Genomic DNA, 20,417 nt, shown 5'->3' with positions numbered 1-20,417 from the left:
CTGTCTCAACCTCCCAAAGTGCTGGGATTACAGGCGTGAGCCACTGTGCCTGGCCTACATTTATATTTGAAAGAACAACCTAAATTAATGCTTTCTCCCCAGTTGTATTTCAGTTTGTAGGCCTTTATTGTGGGTTTTGTGTAGGAAATGTGTGGTATTAAGCTAAGTTACTAGTCATTTATATAAGTATAGTAATTAGGGATAGTAATTATAATTATATAATTATACAGTAATTTCAGATTTTTAAAACAATGTAAGATTTTCAAAATGCATAATACTCCATTTAAATTCTCAATAGTGGCACATGGCTATTTCATTAAAACTTAGAAACTGCCATTTTCTATTTTTTTTTTTTAATTTTAAAGACAGGGTCTCACTCTGTCACCCAGGCTGTCATAGCTCACTGTAACCTCAAACTCCTGGGCTCAAGCAGTCCTCCTGCCACAGCCTCCTAAGTAGCTGGAACTACAGGTGCGAGCCACCACTCCTGGCTTTTTTTTTTTTTTTCTTTTTTTTGAGATGGAGTCTCACTCTGTTGCCCAAGCTGGAGTGCAGTGGTGCTATCTCAGCTCACTGCAATCTGCGCCTCCTGGGTTCAAGTGATTCCCCTGCTTCCGCCTCCTGAGTAGCTGGTATTACAGGCTCCTGTCACCACGCCTGGCTATTGTTTTTTTTTTTTTTTAATTTTTAGTAGAGACAGGGTTTCACCATGTTGGCCAGGCTGGTCTCAAACTCCTGACCTCACGTGATCCACCCACCTCGGCCTCCCAAAGTGCTGGGATTACAGGCATGAACCACCGTGCCTGGCCTCATACCTGGCTTTAAAAAGTGTTTTTTTGTAGAGACAGGGTCTTGCTATTTTGCCCAGGCTGGTCTGGTCTTGAACTCCTGGTCTCAAGCAATTCTCCTACTTTGGCCTCCCGAAGTGTTGGGATTACAGGCGTGAGCCACTGCAGTGGGCCTGGTTTTGTTTTACAAATTGGGGAAGTTGCCATGACTAGTATTTGTTGATTTGTCATAAGGACACCTCACACCTAACTTAGAATTTTGACATGTTTTGATTTGTCTTAGTTGGCTATATCTAACAAGTTAAAAGGCCCTCTAAAGAGAAGGTCTTAAGACCCAGGAGGTAAAGTAGACTGAAACTTTTTCAGATATTTACAAAGAACAGTGAATAATATATGCATGATATATCACTTTTAATTGTCACTTTTTTTGTGTGATTTAGTGAGATTATTTTCCAGCCAGATTGCATCTTCTGCTTTATATTTTTAGCAAGTAAAATAGCTAAGAATTAAGAGTTCACATGCACACCCAACATTTTACATGTCCTCCATCCAATGATAGTTAAGTGATAGTCTCCTGTAAGTGCTTGTCAGAGACATTTTCTTAGTCTATCTGAGGGTTTGCTGTGAAGGACCTATCTCTCTCTCTCCAAATTCCTATCTAATGTGAGCTCTCCCATGATGACACACATGGTGCTCTAAATACAGATATGGTAGGGACTTAAAATGTTTTTCCCACTACTTAAAAACGAATAGATTAAACCGAAAGGCAAGCTTCTAGTGGAGGGTGCACCTAAGATGATACAGATATAAAGGTAGTTCATATTTTAAAATCAAAGGCAGTTATGATACTAGATAATATATTTGGAACTGCCAAAAGTTAATAGTGAGTTTTACTGATTCATAATTCATGTAAAACTGTATGTACTTTTATAATTTTGCTTGGTTTTTCTTTTTGCCACAATTAATTCAGTGTCTATAACATTCTTTCTTAGGATTGGATTTATAGACAGCTGTGTGAAACCTCTACTCCACTTCATCCTCAATTACTTCCTTTGATTGATGTGTACATAAATTCTATACTTACTCCTGCGTCGAAATCTAATCCAGAAGCCACAAATCAGCCAGTCACAGAACAGGAGATACTCAATATTTTCCAAGGAGTCATTGGGGTAAAATAGTGGTTCTTTTGTATCTATTAACTTATTTTTCTTTTAGTTCTTCTTACTTAACCCATATTTTTATTTTCCTATCAGAGGACTTCCAGGTAGTTCTGAATTTAAAATTAGATTAAATTTCCTTAGATCACCTGTAAAAATTAAAAGAATGGTATTAGTTCCAAGTAGTTTGCTAAACAGGCACTTGTGTAAGAATTTTTTTTTTTTTTTTTGAGATGGAGTTTCACTCTTGTTGCCCAGGCTGGAGTGCAGTGGCGCGATCTCGGCTCACTGCAACCTCCTCCTCCCTGCAACCTCTGTCTGCCGGGTTCAAGTGATTCTCCTGCCTCAGTCTCTCGAGTAGCTAGGATTGCAGGTGCCTGCCACAACGCCTGGCTAATGTTTTGTATTTTTAGTAGAGACAGGGTTTCACCATGTTGGCCAGGCTGATCTCGAACTCCTGACCTCAGGTGATCTACCTGCCTCAGCCTCCCAAAGTGCTGGGATTACAGGTGTGAGTCACTGTGCCTGGCCTTTTTTTTTTTGAGACTGGAGTCTTGCTGTGACACCCAGGCTGGAGTGCAATGGGCAGTCTCGGCTCACTACAACCTCCGCTTCCTGGGTTCAAGCGATTCTCCTGCTTCAGCCTCCTGAGTAGGCTGGTCTCGAACTCCTGACCTCAAGTGATCCTCCTGCCTTGGCCTCCCAAAGTGCTGGGATTACAGCTGTGAGCCACTGCGCCTGGCCAGTAATTTTTTTTTTTTTAAGTTTCACTTTAAAGTCTAATGGGTTCCCTGGAGACTGTGTATTTGATCAAGTACTGTGTGGGATTTCAAGATATTCAGCATAGGTTTGTTTAGCATCCTGGGAATCTAAGATATACCTACATTCATTTAGGGGGATTTTTTTTTTTTTTTTTTTTTTTTTTTGAGACAGAGTCTCACTCTGTTGCCCCGACTGGAGTGCAGTGACACGATCTCAGCTTACTGCAAACTCTGCCTCCTGGGTTCAAGTGATTCTCATGCCTCAGCCTCTCGAGTAGCAGGGATTACAGGCACCTGCCACCACGCCTGGCTAATTTTTATGTTTTTAGTAGAGACAGGGTTTTACTATGTTGGCCAGCTGGTCTCCAACTCCTGACCTCAGGTGATCTGCCTGCCTCGGCCTCCCAAAGTGCTGGGATTACAGGTATGAGCCACTGCTCCTGGCTCATTCAGGGAAAATTTGATGAAAGTATTTTTTCCCCAGTTTGTTAGAAGGGAAAAACAGTTGCATTTTTCACAAATATATTTAAGTATACAATGTCTTATTTAGGAGTTACTTTTTTCATGGTAATTTCATATAATACTTGGGACTCCTGTCTTTCAGAAGCAGCCTGATGGGTTTGCTATTGAGTAGTAGCTGAAGTCTTTTCTTTGTCTTATCTTAAAGACCACTTAAGCATGTTGCCTTTGATCTCTCATGCCATCTCAGATTTCATGTTGTTTTTTTGAGTTTAATACACACACAGCAACATTTCTCCTGTTTTACCTGAGTTAGGAGCAGCAATGCTGAATAGTCTATTTTGATTCTTTTACTATCAAGAAAAAAAAAAGCACTCATGAAATTCAAAGTATTTCAGAGTATTTGTAATATTACCTCCAGGGTGACAACATCCGCCTTAATCAGCGTTTCAGTATCACAGCACAGCTTTTGGTGCTCTACTATATACTGTCTTATGAAGAGGCTCTTCTAGCAAACACGAAGACTTTAGGTAAGTTGTACGTAGAGGAGTGGTTCTAGTGGTAGTTTATTTTATTAGCTTGTATTTTGTTACTTTCCAAACTGTTCTTTGATAAGGGCAATATTTTAATAAACTCTAGTATCATTTTATAATCTTTGCAATGTGGGCATTGTATACTTGATACATAAGTCATGTATGTTGGGGTATGTAACCACGATTTATGGCCCAGTCCTCCTTATCAGAGGCTAAATTAATAGATAACAGAATTGCCTGTATTTTAACAATTGTATAGGTCTTGTTCACTAAATATAAATTTAACACCTGATGGAGCTGTAACTGAATTTTTTTCTCTTGATTTGAGTCTTTGCCCGGTCTTCCTTCCATTAGTGTAAAGAGTAACAACCTTATCAAAAACAATAGAAAAGGCCAGACGAGGTGGCTTACGCCTGTAATCCTAGCACTTAGGGAGGCCGAGGTGGGCGGATCACCTGAGGTCAGGAGTTCGAGACCAGCCTGGTCAACATGGCGAAACCCCATCTCTACTAAAAATACAAAAATTAGCCAGGTGTGGTGGCTCATGCCTGTAATCCCAGCTACTCAGGAGGTTGAGGCAGGAGAATCCCTTGAACCCAGAGGCGGAAGTTGCAGTGAGCTGAGATTGTGCCACTGCACTCTAGCCTGGTGGACAGAGTGAGACTGTGTCTCAAAAAAAAAAAAAAAAAAAGTAGAAGAGTTTCGTTTTTTGTTTTGTTTTGTTTTTGTTTTTTGTTTTTTGTTTTTTGTTTTTGACAGTCTTGCTCTGTTGCCCAGCCTAGAGTGCAGTGGCGTGATCTTGGCTCACTGCAAGCTCCACCTCCTGAGTTCACGCCATTCTCCTGCCTCAGCCTCCGGCATAGCTGGGACTACAGGCGCCCGCTACCACGCCCGGCTAATTTTTTTGTATTTTTAGTAAAGATGGGGTTTCACCATGTTAGCCAGGATGGTCTCCATCTCCTAACCTCGTGATCCGCCCGCCTCGGCCTCCCAAAGTGCTGGGATTACAGGTGTGAGCCACTGCGCCTGGCCGAAGAGTTTCGTTTTGCCGTTAACATTGGGCTGGGTATGGTAGCTCATTCCCTGTAATCTCAGTACTTTGGTACTTTGGGAGGCTGAGATGGGATGGTCACTTGTGCTCAGAGTTTGACACCAGCCTGGAAAACAGCAAGATGCCCATCTCCACACACACACACACGCACACACACGCACACAGAGAATGTCACTGAAATGGGCTTTGAAACTTAGTTACTTCACATAATATCAGAAGGTCAGATTTAGCATGCATGATATCATTATAAAGTGGTATCTTTTCCTGTATTTGAAAAAGAAGGTTTACCTGTGTTTATACTTCCTACATGTGTGTAGTTCATTTCATCTATTTATTTTTTGAGACAGGGTCTCACTCTGTCACCCAGGCTGGAGTGCAGTGGCATGAACATGGCTCAGTGTAGCCTTGATCTCTTGGGCTCAAGGGATCCCTGCCTCAGCCTCCCATGTAGCTGGGACCACAGGTGGACACCACCATGCGTGGCTGATTTTTTTTATTTTTTGTAGAGATGGGATTTGCCATGTTGCCAGGCTGATCTCAAACTCCTGGGCTCGAGCAGTCCTCCTGGCTTGGCCTCCCAAAGTGCTGGGATTACAGGTGTGAGTGATCCTCCTGACCTTTGTGTGTAGTTTTTAATTTGTTTTTCTTTTTTTTTTGAGACAAAATCTCACTCTGTCACCCAGGCTGGAATGCAGTGGTGCGATCTTGGCTCACTGCAACTTCCGCCTCTCGGGTTCAAACGATTCTTCTGCTTCAGCCTCCTGAATAGCTGGGATTACAGGTGCGTACCACATTCCTGGCTAATTTTTGTATTTGTAGTAGAGAGGGAGTTTCATCATACTGGCCAGGCTGGTCTCGAACTCCTGACCTCAAGTGATCCACACACCTCAGCCTCTCAAAGTGCTGGGATTACAGGTGTGAGCCATCACACCCGGCCTGGATTTTCTTTTTTATGTTTTGACATTTTCTGTGTCTTTGATACAGTTCTTGTTTGGAATTTCTGTATATTCTCACATATTTAATCTTTTCCGTGAACTTTATAATAATTTTGTTAAATTTCACAAATGAAAATTATGTTGGGATTTTGATAAGAATTATGTTAAACTTATAGATTAAATTGGAGAGAATTTACGTCTTTGCAGTACTAAGTCTTCCTATCTAGGAACCTGAAATAATTTTTTGCTTTTTAAGTGCACATATAGTTTAGTCGTCTTTTTTTTTTTTTTTTTTTGAGACAGAGTCTTGTTGTGTTGCCCAGGCTAGAGTGCAGTGGCACGATCTCAGCTCACTGCAACCTCCGCCTCCCGGGTTCCAGTGATTTTCCTGCCTCGGACTCCTGAGTAGCTGGGATTACAGGTGCGCACTAACACGCCCCGCTGAATTTTGTATTTTTAGTAGAGAATGGGTTTTACCATGTTGGTGAGGCTGGTCTCGACCTTCTGACCTCAAGTCATCCACCCACCTTGGCCTCCCAAAGTGCTGGGATTACAGGTGTGAGCCACTTTGCCTGGCCTTAGTTTAGTCTTATAGTTAACTCATGTAAACCCTCATAACAATTCTGAGATAGGTGTGGTTACGTTTATTTTACAGGGGAGAACACTGAGGCACAAGGAAGTTAAGTAACTTCCCTAAGTTAGTATTAAGTATTGTAATAAGTATTGGAACCAGGATTTGTCTATTTCTGGAACCTATAACTATTGTTTTAACTGCCTTCTGATTTTTTCTTAATTCATAAAAGATTGGTATGGAAAACTATGCTAATTTATTAACTTAAAAGGGAGATTATATCTAAATGAGAGTATATGGTATATATGTGGTCTACATAGACAGTGATTCTCAACCTTTATTCTAACACTTGCACTTACATACTTCTTGTCCTTAATAAAAGAAAAATGGTTGAGCTTTACTGTTTGTAGTTTGTAAGAGAATAAACACATTGTACATCCTTTGTGAAATTACAAACACCCTGATTGAGATTCTCATATACTCCTGTGGTGTAAAGGAAAGTACCTTGGAATGAGCTTTGGGTGCTAGGCATATAGAATGCAGTAGAGATGAGACAGAGAAAGATAGTATTGACTGGCAAGGACCTTTACTCTGTGTGATCTGAGGATTCACTGAAAGTGGCCAAATCTCTATTTAAATAAGATGACTATGGCCGCAGGTTGAAGGATGGATTAAATTGGAGGCAGGGAAAGTGGGCCATAGAAGATATTTAAACAAAAGGTGAGTAGGCACTGAATTAGGATAGCAGCAAAAGTACAGAAATTAAAATGGACTTAGAAGAAAAAAAGGGTGGACATGGCTGGTTGAGGGTAGGAGTTGTGAGAGAAGGAAGTCAAATTTGTATTGCCTGACTTAATTTAAAAAGAGGCCAGATATGATGGCTCACGCCTGTACTTTGGAATGCTAGGGCTGGTGGATCACCTGAGGTCAGGAGTTTGAGACCAGCCTGGCCAACATGGCGAAACCCCGTCTCTACTAAAAATGCAAACATTAGCTAGGCGTGGTGGCGGGCACCTGTAGTCTCAGCTACTTGGGAGGCTGAGGCACAAGAATTGTTTGAATCCAGGAGGCAGAGGTTGCAGTGAGCCAAGATTGAACCACTGCATACCAGCCTGGGTGACAGAGTGACTCATCTCAGGGAAAAAAAAAGATTTAGTCACCACTATTGTATATAATATGATAAAATTCACTGTGGCTCATGCCTGTAATCCCAGCAGTTTGGGAGGCCAAGGCGGGTGGATCATGAGGTCAGGAGATCGAGACCATCCTGGCTAACACAGTGAAACCCCGTCTTTACTAATAATACAAAAAATTAGATGGGCGTGGTGGTGGGCGCTTGTAATCCCAGCTACTCAGGAGGCTGAGGCAGGAGAATCACTTGAACCTGGGAGGCAGAGGTTGCAGTGAGCCAAGATCCCGCCACTGCACTCCAGCCTGGTGACAGAGCGAGACTCTGTCTCAAAAAAAAAAAAAAAAAAAATTGGCTGGGCCCAGTGACTCACGCCTGTAATCCCAGCAATTTGGGAGGCCGAGGCAGGCTAGATCCCCCTGAGTTCAGGAATTAGAGACCAGCCTGGCCAACATTGCAAAATGCTGTCTCTACTAAAAATACAAAGATTAGCCAGGCATGGTGGTGGATGCCTGTTATCCCAGCCAATCTACTTGAGAGGCTGAGGCGGGAGAATCGCTTGAACCCGGAAAGCGGAGGTTGCAGTGAGCTGAGATCGTGCCACTGCACTCCAGCCTGGGCAAAAAGAGTGAGACTCCGTCTCAAAAAAAAAAATAAAATAAAATTACAGTTTCTTTTTATAAGATGCATTGGAATCATGAAGCTCTAGGCCGTATGTTCATGATCACATTTGATCTTGTCATTAGGTTTTGGAAAATCTTGACTCACTTGTTGGTTCTTTTAGTGTAGGGCACTTTTGCACATGGCTTCTCTCAACCTGTTATGAATTTTCTTCTGTCTAGTTTTAAATTTCAGGACATTTTCCAGATCTTGCTCCAGGTATGTTCTTGTTCTTCCTGTGTAGCCACTTGTTTTCATAATGATTCTTCATCTTTTATATGCTATATTCGCAGGTTAATTGCATTAAAAGTAATTTGACTTTGTTTTTGTTTCCATTTGGGTTGAAGGTTAAGATTTCTGTTGTTTCTGGACATTTTATTTATTTTACACTTTTTATCTTTGATAGCTGCCATGCAAAGAAAGCCCAAATCATATTCTTCTTCTTTAATGGATCAGATTCCTATCAAATTCCTTATTCGACAGGCTCAAGGGCTGCAGCAGGAGTTGGGAGGTATGTTTTATTTTGCTTTTTACTGCTAAAGTTTATTGTTAAAAAACCTTTCTGTTTATAATGTTATGAAGTGTAATAGGTGCTTAATGTTAAAAATTCAAACAGTTCAAGAGTGAAATTCCTCTTTGCCTCCCTCACTAAATCTATTATTTCAGTTATTGCAAACCACCCTGCCCCCTAAAATGCAACCCTAGCTATTTTCAGTTGATATGTATTTTCAGGCTTTTTTCTCCTGTAGGTTGAACTGTATGAAATTGCAGATATTCAGCTAATTTAGAGCTACAGAAACAGCAGGTTCTTGTGGTTGAACCTAACAGACACTTAACAGAAGTTAAAAAAAAAAATTTTTTTTAACTCTGAATAGTATTGTACACTACCTCTTTTGTTTGTTTGTTTGTTTTTGTTTTTGAGACAGTGGCTCACTCTGTCATCCAGGCTGGAGTGCAGTGGCATGATCTTGGCTCACTGTAACCTCCACCTCCTGGGTTCAAGTGATTCTCATGCCTCAGCCACTCAAATAGCTGGGATTACAGGCATGCGCGCCACCATGCCTGTCTAATTTATGTATTTTTAGTAGAGACAGGGTTTCACTATGTTGCCCAGGCTGGTCTTGAACTCCTGGTCTCAAGTGATCTGCCCACCTTGGCCTCCCAAAGTGCTGGAATTACAGGAGTGAGCCACCATGCCCGGCCTCCCCTGCCTCATCTAAGGCTTGTTTTTTTTCTTGGAGTCTTGAACATCTTTACATATCAGTACAGGTAGATCTGCCTTACTGTTTCTGATTGTTTTATGATCCATAGTATGGATATATTGTAATATTTTTACTATAAATCCTGTTAAGTAGAAATATTGTAGTGTTTTTTGAAATTAGATATTTTTCTTTCTTTCTTTTTTTTTTTCTTTAGGGAAAGGGTCTCACTACGTTATCCAAGCTGGAGTGCAGTGGGTAACTGCAGCCTCAAACTCCTGGGCTCAAACATCCTCCTACCTCAGTCTCTCTAGTAGCGGGGACTACAGGCCTATGCCACCACGCCCAGCTAATTTTCTAGAGATTTTTCTTAATTAAATACCTCTTTAATGTTTGAGTGTGGGTGTTTTTCTTTCTGTTAAGTTGGAATTTTCTTTTTCTTTTTTTTTTTTTTGAGACGGAATTTCGCTCTTGTCTCACAGGCTGGAGTGCAGTGGTGCGATCTTGGCTCACTTCAACTTTCTTCTCCCAGATTCAAGTGATTCTCCTGCCTCAGCCTCCCGAGTAGCTGAGACTACAGGCTCCTGCTACCATGCCCAGCTAAATTTTTGTATTTTTAGTGGAGACCTCATTTCGCCATGTTGGCCAGGCTGGTCTTGAACTGACCTCAGGTGATCCACCCACGTCAGCCTCCCAAAGTGGTAGGATTACAGGCGTGAGCCACTGTGCCTGGCCGGAATTTTTTCTTTATTATGGTTGGTTTCAAGGAGAAACATGAGCCTTCATTGCTCATCGTTAACCGGATGTCTGCAGCATTTATTTACTTATATCTTTGTATAATCTTTTTTTTTTTTTTAAGTAGAGACGCGGTTTCATCATGTTGGTTAGGCTAGTCTCGAACTCCTGACCTCAAGTGAAGAGCCCTACTCAGCCTCCCAAAGTGTTAGTATTACAGGCGTGAGCCACCGTGCCCGGCTTCTTTGTATAATCTGTTTCCAGAAAATAATGTTATTTTTAACAGCATTTGGCAATTGATATACTTTATTGAAAAGAGTATGAAATGTTGATTAGTTTACACTTTTGTAAGCAGTCTTTTTTGTGATGGTTGGGTATAGTTTTAACTGTATATATACTCCTGTATGCATTTAGAAATTTAAATGTTAAAGTAATGCCATTTTTGATTGTTACAATGTCTTTTCAAACACAGAAACATCAATTTTAAGCTGTTTCTATGAGAACGGAATTGCGTATTGTTTCTACTGGGATAAAGCAGTGGTATCATTTGATTTGCATAATAAGAGGATAATTAGATCTAAAGTACTTTGATTCCTACTACTACTGCGTAGTCTTACTGTTATGATGATAATAGTATGGTAGCAACAATATTTATTAGGTACTTATGTGTGAAGCACTTAGCATAGTAGTACTTCGTTAATTCATTAACTACATAGGCATTTTTATGGTGTCATAATTTTTTTTGGGACAGCATCTTGCTCTGTCACCCAGGCTGGAGTGCAATGGCATGATCTTGGCTCACTGCAACCTCCACGTCCCAGGTTCAAGCAATTCTTGTGCCTCAGCCTCCCAAGTAGCCAGGATTACAGGCGTGTGCCACCACGCCTGGCTAATTTTTGTATTTTTAGTAGAGACAGGATTTCCCCATGTTGGCCAGGCTGGTCTCCAACTCCTGGCCTCAAGTGATCCATTCCCCTCAGTCTCCCAAGGTGCTGGGATTACAGGCATGAGCCACCGCACGCGGCCTCTCATTATTAACATTATACATAATAGTCATGAATAGTCAAACTGTGGTATAGGTAAAATGTTATAAATAAGGCTTTGATTTGGTGACAAGTTTTCCCATTTCTTTTGGTCTTCTTTAATACTTCTTGAACCAAGAAAAAATGCCCCCCATTGTGGGTATCATCAGTACTGCTTCTCTGGGCTGACATATGTGGCTGTGTGACTTTAGGGTTGTTAATATTAATAAATGTCTTTCAGCATTGTTTGTTCCTTACAGTAGAATGGAGGCATTGCTTACTTTGTATGAATGTTAGGGAGAGATGAGAAAACGTACATAAAGTACCTGAGACCTTTCAGGTATTCAAAGTGGGCAACTTTAATTTTACCATATCTATAGCGATGATTCTCAACAGGGTTGGAGGAAAGGGCATGTTCTCTACAGAAGCCTATCAATATTTCTGAATAGGACCTTTTCCAAACCATATACGATAGTCCCCAAATGGACATTCTTTTCTCCTCCTTTTCTTTCCTCTACCCTGAACTCTTGAACCATTGCTATGTCAAACAACTTTAGGAGACTGTTATGTTGGGTGGGGTGGAAGAAAGTTGAAAGCTTTCTTTATAAGTAGTAGTTCCCACCTCACTGTTTATCACATTACTTCAGGATCTTCATTTAAGCAGTTTCCCTTGATCAAATGACTGTCAAGAAGTTCTTAAACTGTAGTTTGCATGCACAAGAAGTGCACATTCCTAGGCCTCCATTCTAGAGCTTCTGATCTAGTACCTGGGATGGTATTCATTATTCTGCACATGAAACAAGCTTCCCAAGCTTATGGTGCTGGTGGTGCTCTAATCATTCTTTTTTTATTTTTGAACGGGAGTTTTGCTCGTTGCCTGGGCTGGAGTGCAATGTTGCGATCTTGGCTCACTGCAACTTCTACCTCCTGGGTTCAAGCGATTCTCCTGCCTTAGCCTCCTGAGTAGCTGGGATTACAGGCACCCAACACCACGCCCGGCTAATATTTGTATTTTTAGTAGATACAGGGTTTCGCCATGTTGGCCAGGCTGGTCTTGAACTCCTGACCTCAGGTGATCCACCCGCCTCGGCTTCCCAAAGTGCTGGGATTACAGGCGTGAGCCACCGCGCCTGGCCATCTAATCATTTTTTGAGAAACACTGACTTAGAGCATAACCCTCTTTCCTTGTGGGCTGATGGCTTGATAAAAATGAGAGGGGTGGGGAAGCTTCTGGTGTTTGAGCATGAAGAATCCAATTGATTTTCTGTAAATTTTCAAGGGTTGCATTCAGCTTTACTACGTCTCCTTGCTACTAACTACCCACATTTATGTATTGTGGATGACTGGATTTGTGAAGAAGAAATCACAGGGACTGATGCCCTGCTACGGCGAATGCTCCTGACTAATAATGCTAAAAATCATTCTCCCAAACAACTCCAAGAAGGTATAGTAAATTATTGATACTCCTTTAACCCCTTTTGTAGTACAAGGAGATGCTAGGCTAATTGAAATCTTATAATCATACAGAATTTTCCCATGGATATAACAGTGTTTTGGTGAATGTATTTTAAGTATATAAAATACTCTTTCCATTTAAGGAATTTTATGCTCCCTTCCCCTCCCCCCTTTCCTCCTTTCCCTTTCCCCTTTTACTCCTTTCCCCCTTTCCCCCTTTTCCCTTTCCTTTCCTTTTGTGTTTGTGTGTCTTTCTCTCTGTCACCCAGGCTGGAGTGCAGTGGCGTGATCTCAGCTCACTGCAGCCTCCACCTGCTGGGCTCAAGCAGTCCTCCTACCTGAGTCCCACAAGTAGCTGGGACTACAGGTGTGAGCCACCAGGCCTGGCTGATTTTTTTAGTTTTCGTAGAGATGGGGTTTCACCATGTTGCCCAGGCTGGTCTCGAACTTGTAAGTTTGAGTGATCCTCCTGCCTCAGCCTCCCAGAGTGCTAGGATTAAGGTGTAAGCCACTGTGCCTGGCCAGGAATTTTTACCATTTCTTTCTGATGTGCTTGTATCTTTTCTCTCATAGGTCCTATATTATATCACTAAAAAGGTGGTGTGGTTTTAGAAAGGTTCTAAACTGGTTAGAAATAAGTGCAGTGTAGGCCGGGCGTGGTGGCTCACGCCTGTAATCCCAGCACTTTGGAAGGCCGAGGCAGGCGGATCATGAGGTCAGGAGATTGAGACCATCCTGCCTAACACAGTGAAACCCCGTCTCTACTAAAAATACAAAAAAAAATTAGCTGGGCGTGGTCGTGGGCGCCTGTAGTCCCAGCTGCTCGGGAGGCTGAGGCAGGAGAATGGTGTGAACCCGGGAGGCCTAGGTTGCAGTGAGCCAAGGTTGCACCACTGCACTCCAGCCTGGGTGACAGAGCGAGACTCCATGTCAAAAAAAGAAATATGTGCAGTGGAATAGGACTATGTCATGGAGAATGTTCTTCTAGATCAGCACTGTTAAATAGAAATATAATGTGAGCTATAACACCTATATATAATGTGAGCTATAACACCTATAAACTTTCCAGTAAAAAGAAACAGGCAACACTAATTTAAATAATTATTTTATTTGACCAAATATGGCCAATATTTTTTCTTTTCTTTATTTGTTTTGAGACAGAGCCTTGTTCTGTTGCCTACTCTGGACTGCAGTGGTGCAATCTTGGCTCATTGCCTCTCAGGCTCTAGCAATCCTCCTGCCTCAGCTTCCCCAGTACCTGAGACTATAGGTACATGCCACCACACCCAGCTACTTTTTGTATTTTTTGTAGAGAAAGGGTTGCCATGTTGCCCAGGCTGGTCTCAAACTCGTGGGCTCAAGCAGTCTGCCTGCCTTGGCCTCCCAAAGTGCTGGAATTACAAGCATGAACCACCGTGCCTGGCCTGCCAATATTATTTCACCATGTAATCAATATTAAAATTTTAATGAGATATTTTACCCCCCACTAAGACTCCTGCACTTAGTCTTTGCAATCTGTTGTGTATTTTACACTTACAACACACCTCAGTTTGGACTAGTTATTTCAGATGCTCAATAGCCAGATGTGGTTAGTTGTTATTGGAGAGCATAGTTCTAGATATTTTTTAGTAACAGCAATCTTCTGGGTGCTTACATCCTATAAGGGGACCACCTGGAGGAAAGTTTCAAGTTTGAGCCTTTCAAATAAATGTTAGCTATCAAAAGCAATACTTCAGCATATTTTCCTCTTTCAGTCCTGTTTTTAAAATCAGTCTGGGCTGGACAGTGACTCACGCCTGTTATCTCAGCACCTTGGAAGGCCAAAGCAGGGGGATCACTTGAGGCCGGGAATTCAAAACCATCCTGGGCTCTTGATTGGTAAAGGCAAGAGGGAAAAAAAATAAATAAAAATAAAAAAAGACCAGCCTGGGCAACATAGCAAGACTCCCATCTCTAAAATGAAAAAAATAAATTAAAAAATAAGATCAATCTGAATCACCAAGAAAATAAGATTAGTCTTCGGGTCAGTAAAGTGTTTTTTTTGTTTTGTTTTGTTTTTTGGAGACAGGGTCTGTTGCCCAGGCTCAAGGTTGGAGTGCAGTGGCAGGAACACAGCTCACTGCAAACTCTGTCTCCTGGGCATAAGGGATCTTCCTCTCGAGTACCTGGTATTACAGGTACACCACCACATCCAGCTAATTATTTTACTTTTTGTAGAGATGTGGTCTTGCCATGTTGCCCAGACTGGTCTTGAACTTCTGGACTCATGCAATCCTCCTACCTCGGCCTCCCAAAGTGCTGAGATTACAGGTGTGAGCCACCATGCCTATCCCATTAATGTGATTTTTAAAAAAAGATATTTTTGTTCTTTATGAAAGAACAACTACACTTGCATGAATTTTTCTTAGGGCCCTTATTTTTTTATTTTTTTGAGATGGAGTCTTGCTGTGTCACCCAGGCTGGGGTGCGCTGGTGCAATCTCAGCTCCCTGCAACCTCCACCTCCCGGGTTCAAGTGATTCTCCTGTCTCAGTCTCCTAAGTAGCTGGGATTACAGGTGCCTGCCACCACGCCTGGCTCATTTTTGTATTTTTAGTAGAGAGAGGGGTTTCACCATGTTGGCCAGGCTGATCTCGAACTCCTGACCTCAAGTGATCCACTCGCCTTGGCCTCCCAAAGTGCTGGGATTACAGGTGTGAGCCACCGCATCCATCTGGCCCTTATTTTAATAAGTTTAGTTGAAATTGTACCTAGGTTTCTGTAGGAAACAATAGCAAGTAACTATAGTTACTTTTTAGCCACATTGTTTTCTTGATTTGTTTGGTCTATAGTCTGAGAGAACAATACTACTTCCTGCTTGATAAACTGTACAGAATTTAGGTTATGATTGCTAAATTTTCTTTTTAGCATTTTCAGCTGTCCCAGTAAATCACACACAAGTGATGCAGATTATAGAACACTTGACTCTACTCTCTGCCAGTGAACTTATACCATATGTGGAAGTGTTAACATCCAATATGAGCCAGCTATTGAATTCAGGGGTTCCACGGAGAATTCTGCAAACAGTCAATAAACTATGGATGGTTCTTAATACTGTGATGCCTAGAAGGTAAATTCAGTGTATTGTTACATGTAATAGATAATTATATAGCAGTGATAATATACAATAACCTAAATTTAATTGTTCAAAAAATTTTTCACCACTCATAGCAGTATTTGTTGACTATATGACAATATATCTCCTTTCTTAAGACTACTAAATAGTTGTTATATCTTTAAGTAAAGCAAACTTTATTGAAATAGAAACCTTACAGTATTTCTAACTTTAGGAAGTTCTTGAAAATTGGGTTATCATGTATAGTTATTTGTGGCTAATTATGATTTAGATCACTGTTATATCTTGGATCTTTGCAGTTGTTCCAAGTTTTGCTGCACATTAAAATCACCTGGAGAGTTTTTAACACTACTGATCCCCAGGTTGGAACCCATGCCAATTAAATCAGACTGTTTGTGAGTGGGAGTCAGGTGTCAGTACTTTTTAAAAGATTCCCCAGGTGATTTCAGTGTGCAGCAAAGTTTGTCTTTAGTCACTGGGTCTCTGCTGGTTCATAGATTGGATCCTTAACACCTGGACAGGTCTAGAAAACAGAATACTGGGCTATAAATAGTATACAAGTTAAGTAGTATATAAGGTCTGCCTCACACCTTTGTATTTTAGACTTTAGCTCCTCAGAGACTACTATTTTCATCTCTTTTATCTTTTTATTCTGGTATTTATATCCTCCCCATATATATCCTCCCCATACAGTCTTATAATGACTGTAATTTCCTGATTTTCCAATTTAGAAATTATCTGTTGACTTTCTACTCTACAAGGTGAAGGTTAGTTAGCTCTCTTACTTGCTTCCACTCCTGTGAGTCCCACTTCTTCTAATACACATTGCCCCTTTTCCTGTTTCTCACAACACAGGTATATTAAAATTTTTGTTAAAGCAATATTTCAAATGCATATTATTATGACTACAGAAGTGGTTTCATAATTGAGCTATGTGATAATCCTTTAATTACAATTTCATTCTTATGCAAGTGCCCTCCCCCTTACTCAACATATACGTTGGGTTAGTTAATACCTTTTTTCCATTTGCTCAGTTTTTTAAATTGGTACCAATAACCAATAACTAATTCATCCCCAAGCTTCATTATTGAGGGGAAATTTACTTCACACTTAATCATAACACATCAGATAATGTAGCATTAACATTTTTTTGGCTGGGTGCACTGGCCCACACCTGTAATCTTAGCACTCTGGGAGGCCGAGGTGGACGGATCACCTGAGCTCAGGAGTTCAAGACCAGCTTGGGCAACATGGTGAAACCCCGTCTCTACAAAAAATACAAAAATTAGCAGGGCATGGTGGTGCATGCATGCCTGTATTCCCAGCTACTTGGTGGGCTGAGGCAGGATGATCACTTGAGCCCAGGAGATCGAGGCTTCAGTGAGGTGAGATCGTGCCACTGAAACCTTGTCTCAAAAGAAAAACAAAAGAAACACTATTTTTTTTTCTTGGAGACATTCCTTTCAGAGCTTTCTGTCTTCATGTTCCCATCTGGGACAAATTGCTATTGTCACTCTTCTTTGTTGGATTCCATATTTTTCTCTTTCTTGGTTTATATCCTCGTTTTAGTGAATGGAACACACACTCATCTTGCTGCCTGAGAAAGAGAGTGTGGTAAACTTAACTTTTTTGAGATGCTGAATTATTCTCATATGTGACTGATATTTAGCCTAAGTGTGGAATTCTAGTTCATTTTTTAAAAAATTATTTTTTATTTTTACTTTTTAGATACAGGGTCTTGCTTTGTCACCCAGGCTGGACTGCAGTGGCACAATCATAGTTCACTGTAACCTCAACTCATGGGCTCAAACGATCCTTCTGCCTCAGCCTCCCAAATAGCTGGACTACAGGTGCACACCCCCGTGCCTGCCTAATTTTTTTTAGTTTTTGTAGAGATGGTGTCTCACTATGCTGCCCAGGCTAGTCTTGAACTCCTGGGCTCAAGCGAACCTTCTGCCTCAGCCTCCCAAAGTGCTGGGATTTCACAGGTGTGAGCCACTGTGTCAGGCCCTGTTCTTCTTAATTCTAAGAGCTCTTTGTTATCTGAATATTCTTAAATGCCTCTTGTTCTTGTTTCATGTATAAAATACTTTATTCTTTTAGGATATTAATAGTTCGAAAATTTTTTTTCTCCTTATCCCTACATTTTCTGTTTGGAGTTCCTTTTTTTCTGTTTGTATATTTTAATCTTTTTCAAAGTAAAAGCTTTCTTTAAGTGTCTGATGATCCTTGTTTATACAGTCATATTTAAGAGGGGGAAGTTCTCTGGTGGATTCCTGGGCTTCACTGTAAGATCAAGTACCTTCTGTATTTGCATAACCCTTAGTAATTATGATGTGCAGTCATTTTAGTAACCACTTATAATCTATTAATGTCTAATCTCAAAGTGGCATCTCACTTGGAGACTTTATGATGATAAATCCAGAATAGTGACTTATATTTGTGGAACTAGATACAGTATGTTTTGGCAAGTCTTATTTCATTTACAGGTATTATGTCATTTCTATTTTACAGACGAGGAAACAGTTTAGAGAGCCTCAGTGACTTACACAGAGTCATATAGCAAGTATGGTATAACTAAGGTTTTAACTCAGGTTTTAATTTTATATGCCATGATTATTCCATTACAACTGTGAACGTTTCTGAAACTACTTTGTGTTTACTGTTTTATCTCTGTTTTTTTTTAAAGAGATATTATAATAGGTTAGATGTCTGTAGCTTAAATTTTTTCAAAGTTCATTCATATGTATTTTCTAATTATTTACTGAATATAACTTTCTAAGATAGAAAGGACTGGATGGCTACAGATTTTAATTATATAAAAAACTGTTTTGAACATGTGATTATTTTCTCATCAGGCTATGGGTAATGACGGTTAATGCACTTCAGCCTTCAATAAAGTTTGTACGACAACAAAAGTATACTCAGAATGACCTGATGATAGATCCTCTCATTGTCCTAAGGTGTGATCAGAGGGTTCACAGGTACATGTCATTTGAGTTTCATTTTTATTATAGAGCTGTACTTTGGAGAGTCAAAAGAAATTGATGAAATTTAGTTTAAACTTATATTTTAATTTTTCTTGCAGATAAGTAGGCAGTGTGACCTGTGCGGTTTTTTGTCTTATTTTTTTAGTTGTGTTTATTCATGAAATGTATATTCATTTTAATATTTAGTATGTGATTAATAAAACCTAGCTTTAGAGAAATGCCATTCTTGGTTTTGGTGCTACCAATAGTGGTTTTTCTCTCTCACAATTTAGACCAGTAAAGAATAACTATTTCTGTTCTCACATTAAAAAGGTTTTTAAAAAACTGGTTTCTTGTGAACCGTTACCTGCGTTAAAACTGTGATCTTTTTGGCATGCACAATAGTGATGTTAGCTTCATTGATTCCACATTTGGCTCTAAATCCTTACCAATTGCTAAACTTCAGCATTGCTTTGAAGTGGCTTCATCTCAAAAGGTAGAATTTAGTTAATTCCTATCATTAATCTTTGAGTCACAGTTGTTATGATAAGTACTATCAAAAACAGATAAGTTGAGGGGCTTTCCTTTAAAGTGATTATCATCTGCATGGGACATAAGATAGATACATGATAAGTTACGTAATATGCTCATGTAGATGAATGGTGTGGTAAATGAATGTTCTTAAAAGTTCAGGAAAGATGCAGAGGAGATGGGACATGGGTAATGTTTCAAAGAGTGGAGTTAGGGCTGGTTGGAGTGCAGTGGTATTTACAACTGATTGATCATAGTCAGGTACAGATTTCTTTGTTCCCTCTTCACTCCCACTGCTTTATTTAAACTTAAAAAAAGAAGAGTGGACATAGGGTTTAGGTGAATATTTGTTCATCTAATAGTATAAAGATGGGGGTCAGGGAGTCAAGGAAGGTACTTTGAGAAAAAGTAGTATGAGCAGAAGTTTAGAAGCAAGAATGAGGAAGGCGTGAAGAGGGTTATTTTTGAAAAGAGAACATTTTACAGTTGGAAAGTTAAATTGGGGTCAGGCTATCGAGGGCCTTGAATATTAGGCTAATGTGGTTGGGGTTATAACTTAGGAAAAGATGCTTTGTGCTAGATGGATTAGAGGAGAGAGAAACTAGTAAGGAAGACTAAATAGGATACACTTGATATTTAAACTTGTCTGTCATCAACCAAGGGATGACATTCTCGAAGTGACAAAATCTACAAAATTAGCTAAATATGGTTTGGTAAGATTAAGGTCTCATAGGAAATAGGAATCAGAACAAACTGTGTATGTAAATGATGTTAAGTATCTAATAAAAGGAAAACCACAATAAATAACACTTCTAGAAAAGAGCTGTTTCTCGAAAAAATGATTTATCATTGTTAAAAATCCACTGAAATGGGTGAGCTTACACCTGAATCACCTTAGGTGATTCAGTTTTTAAGGAAGTTGTTAAATTCTGTTATCAAATTGTATCTAATGTTTTTGTAGCTCGGATTTTTCACTTAACAACTTGTGAACCTTTTTTCATGTTAATGTTCTTATTTCAAATTTATTTTTATTTTTTGAGTTGGGGGTCTTGCTGTGTTGTCCAGGCTGGTCTTGAACTCCTGGGCTTAAGCAATCCTCTTGCCTCAGCCTCCTGAGTAGCTGGGATTACAGTTGTGTGCTGCTGTGCCTAGTTTATATTCTTATCTTAATTGGCTATATGGTATTCCATTTTATAGAGTTATGCTTAACCCAATCCCCTAGGATATTTTATTTCTACTTTTTGCTTTTATCAATAGTGCTTTGGTGATTATGTGCATTTCCCCATGCTGAGTATTTCATTAGAACATGGGAAAATGGAATTATTGGGGCAAAAGTGTCGTGCTCATT

General features: G+C 40.2%; 1 protein-coding gene across 9 annotated transcripts in view; it reads left to right on the top strand.

Annotated features, from left to right (window-relative positions):
- The window catches only part of INTS2 (integrator complex subunit 2), a 73,680-nt gene that overhangs the window by 45,582 nt on the left and 7,681 nt on the right, over positions 1 to 20,417 (top strand). For all 9 annotated transcript variants that reach the window (XM_063799135.1, XM_063799132.1, XM_063799131.1 and 6 more), the window contains 6 exons: positions 1,781 to 1,957; positions 3,587 to 3,695; positions 8,451 to 8,555; positions 12,280 to 12,444; positions 15,362 to 15,563; positions 18,428 to 18,553. In XM_063799135.1, coding sequence (XP_063655205.1) covers positions 1,781 to 1,957; positions 3,587 to 3,695; positions 8,451 to 8,555; positions 12,280 to 12,444; positions 15,362 to 15,563; positions 18,428 to 18,553 — 884 coding nt within the window. The remainder of the gene's footprint in view (positions 1 to 1,780; positions 1,958 to 3,586; positions 3,696 to 8,450; positions 8,556 to 12,279; positions 12,445 to 15,361; positions 15,564 to 18,427; positions 18,554 to 20,417) is intronic.

Source organism: Pan troglodytes, chromosome 19, assembly GCF_028858775.2.
Source record: "Pan troglodytes isolate AG18354 chromosome 19, NHGRI_mPanTro3-v2.0_pri, whole genome shotgun sequence".
Taxonomy (NCBI): domain Eukaryota; kingdom Metazoa; phylum Chordata; class Mammalia; order Primates; family Hominidae; genus Pan; species Pan troglodytes.
Note: the sequence above shows the minus strand (reverse complement) of the source record. Positions and strands in the feature narration are given on the sequence as shown.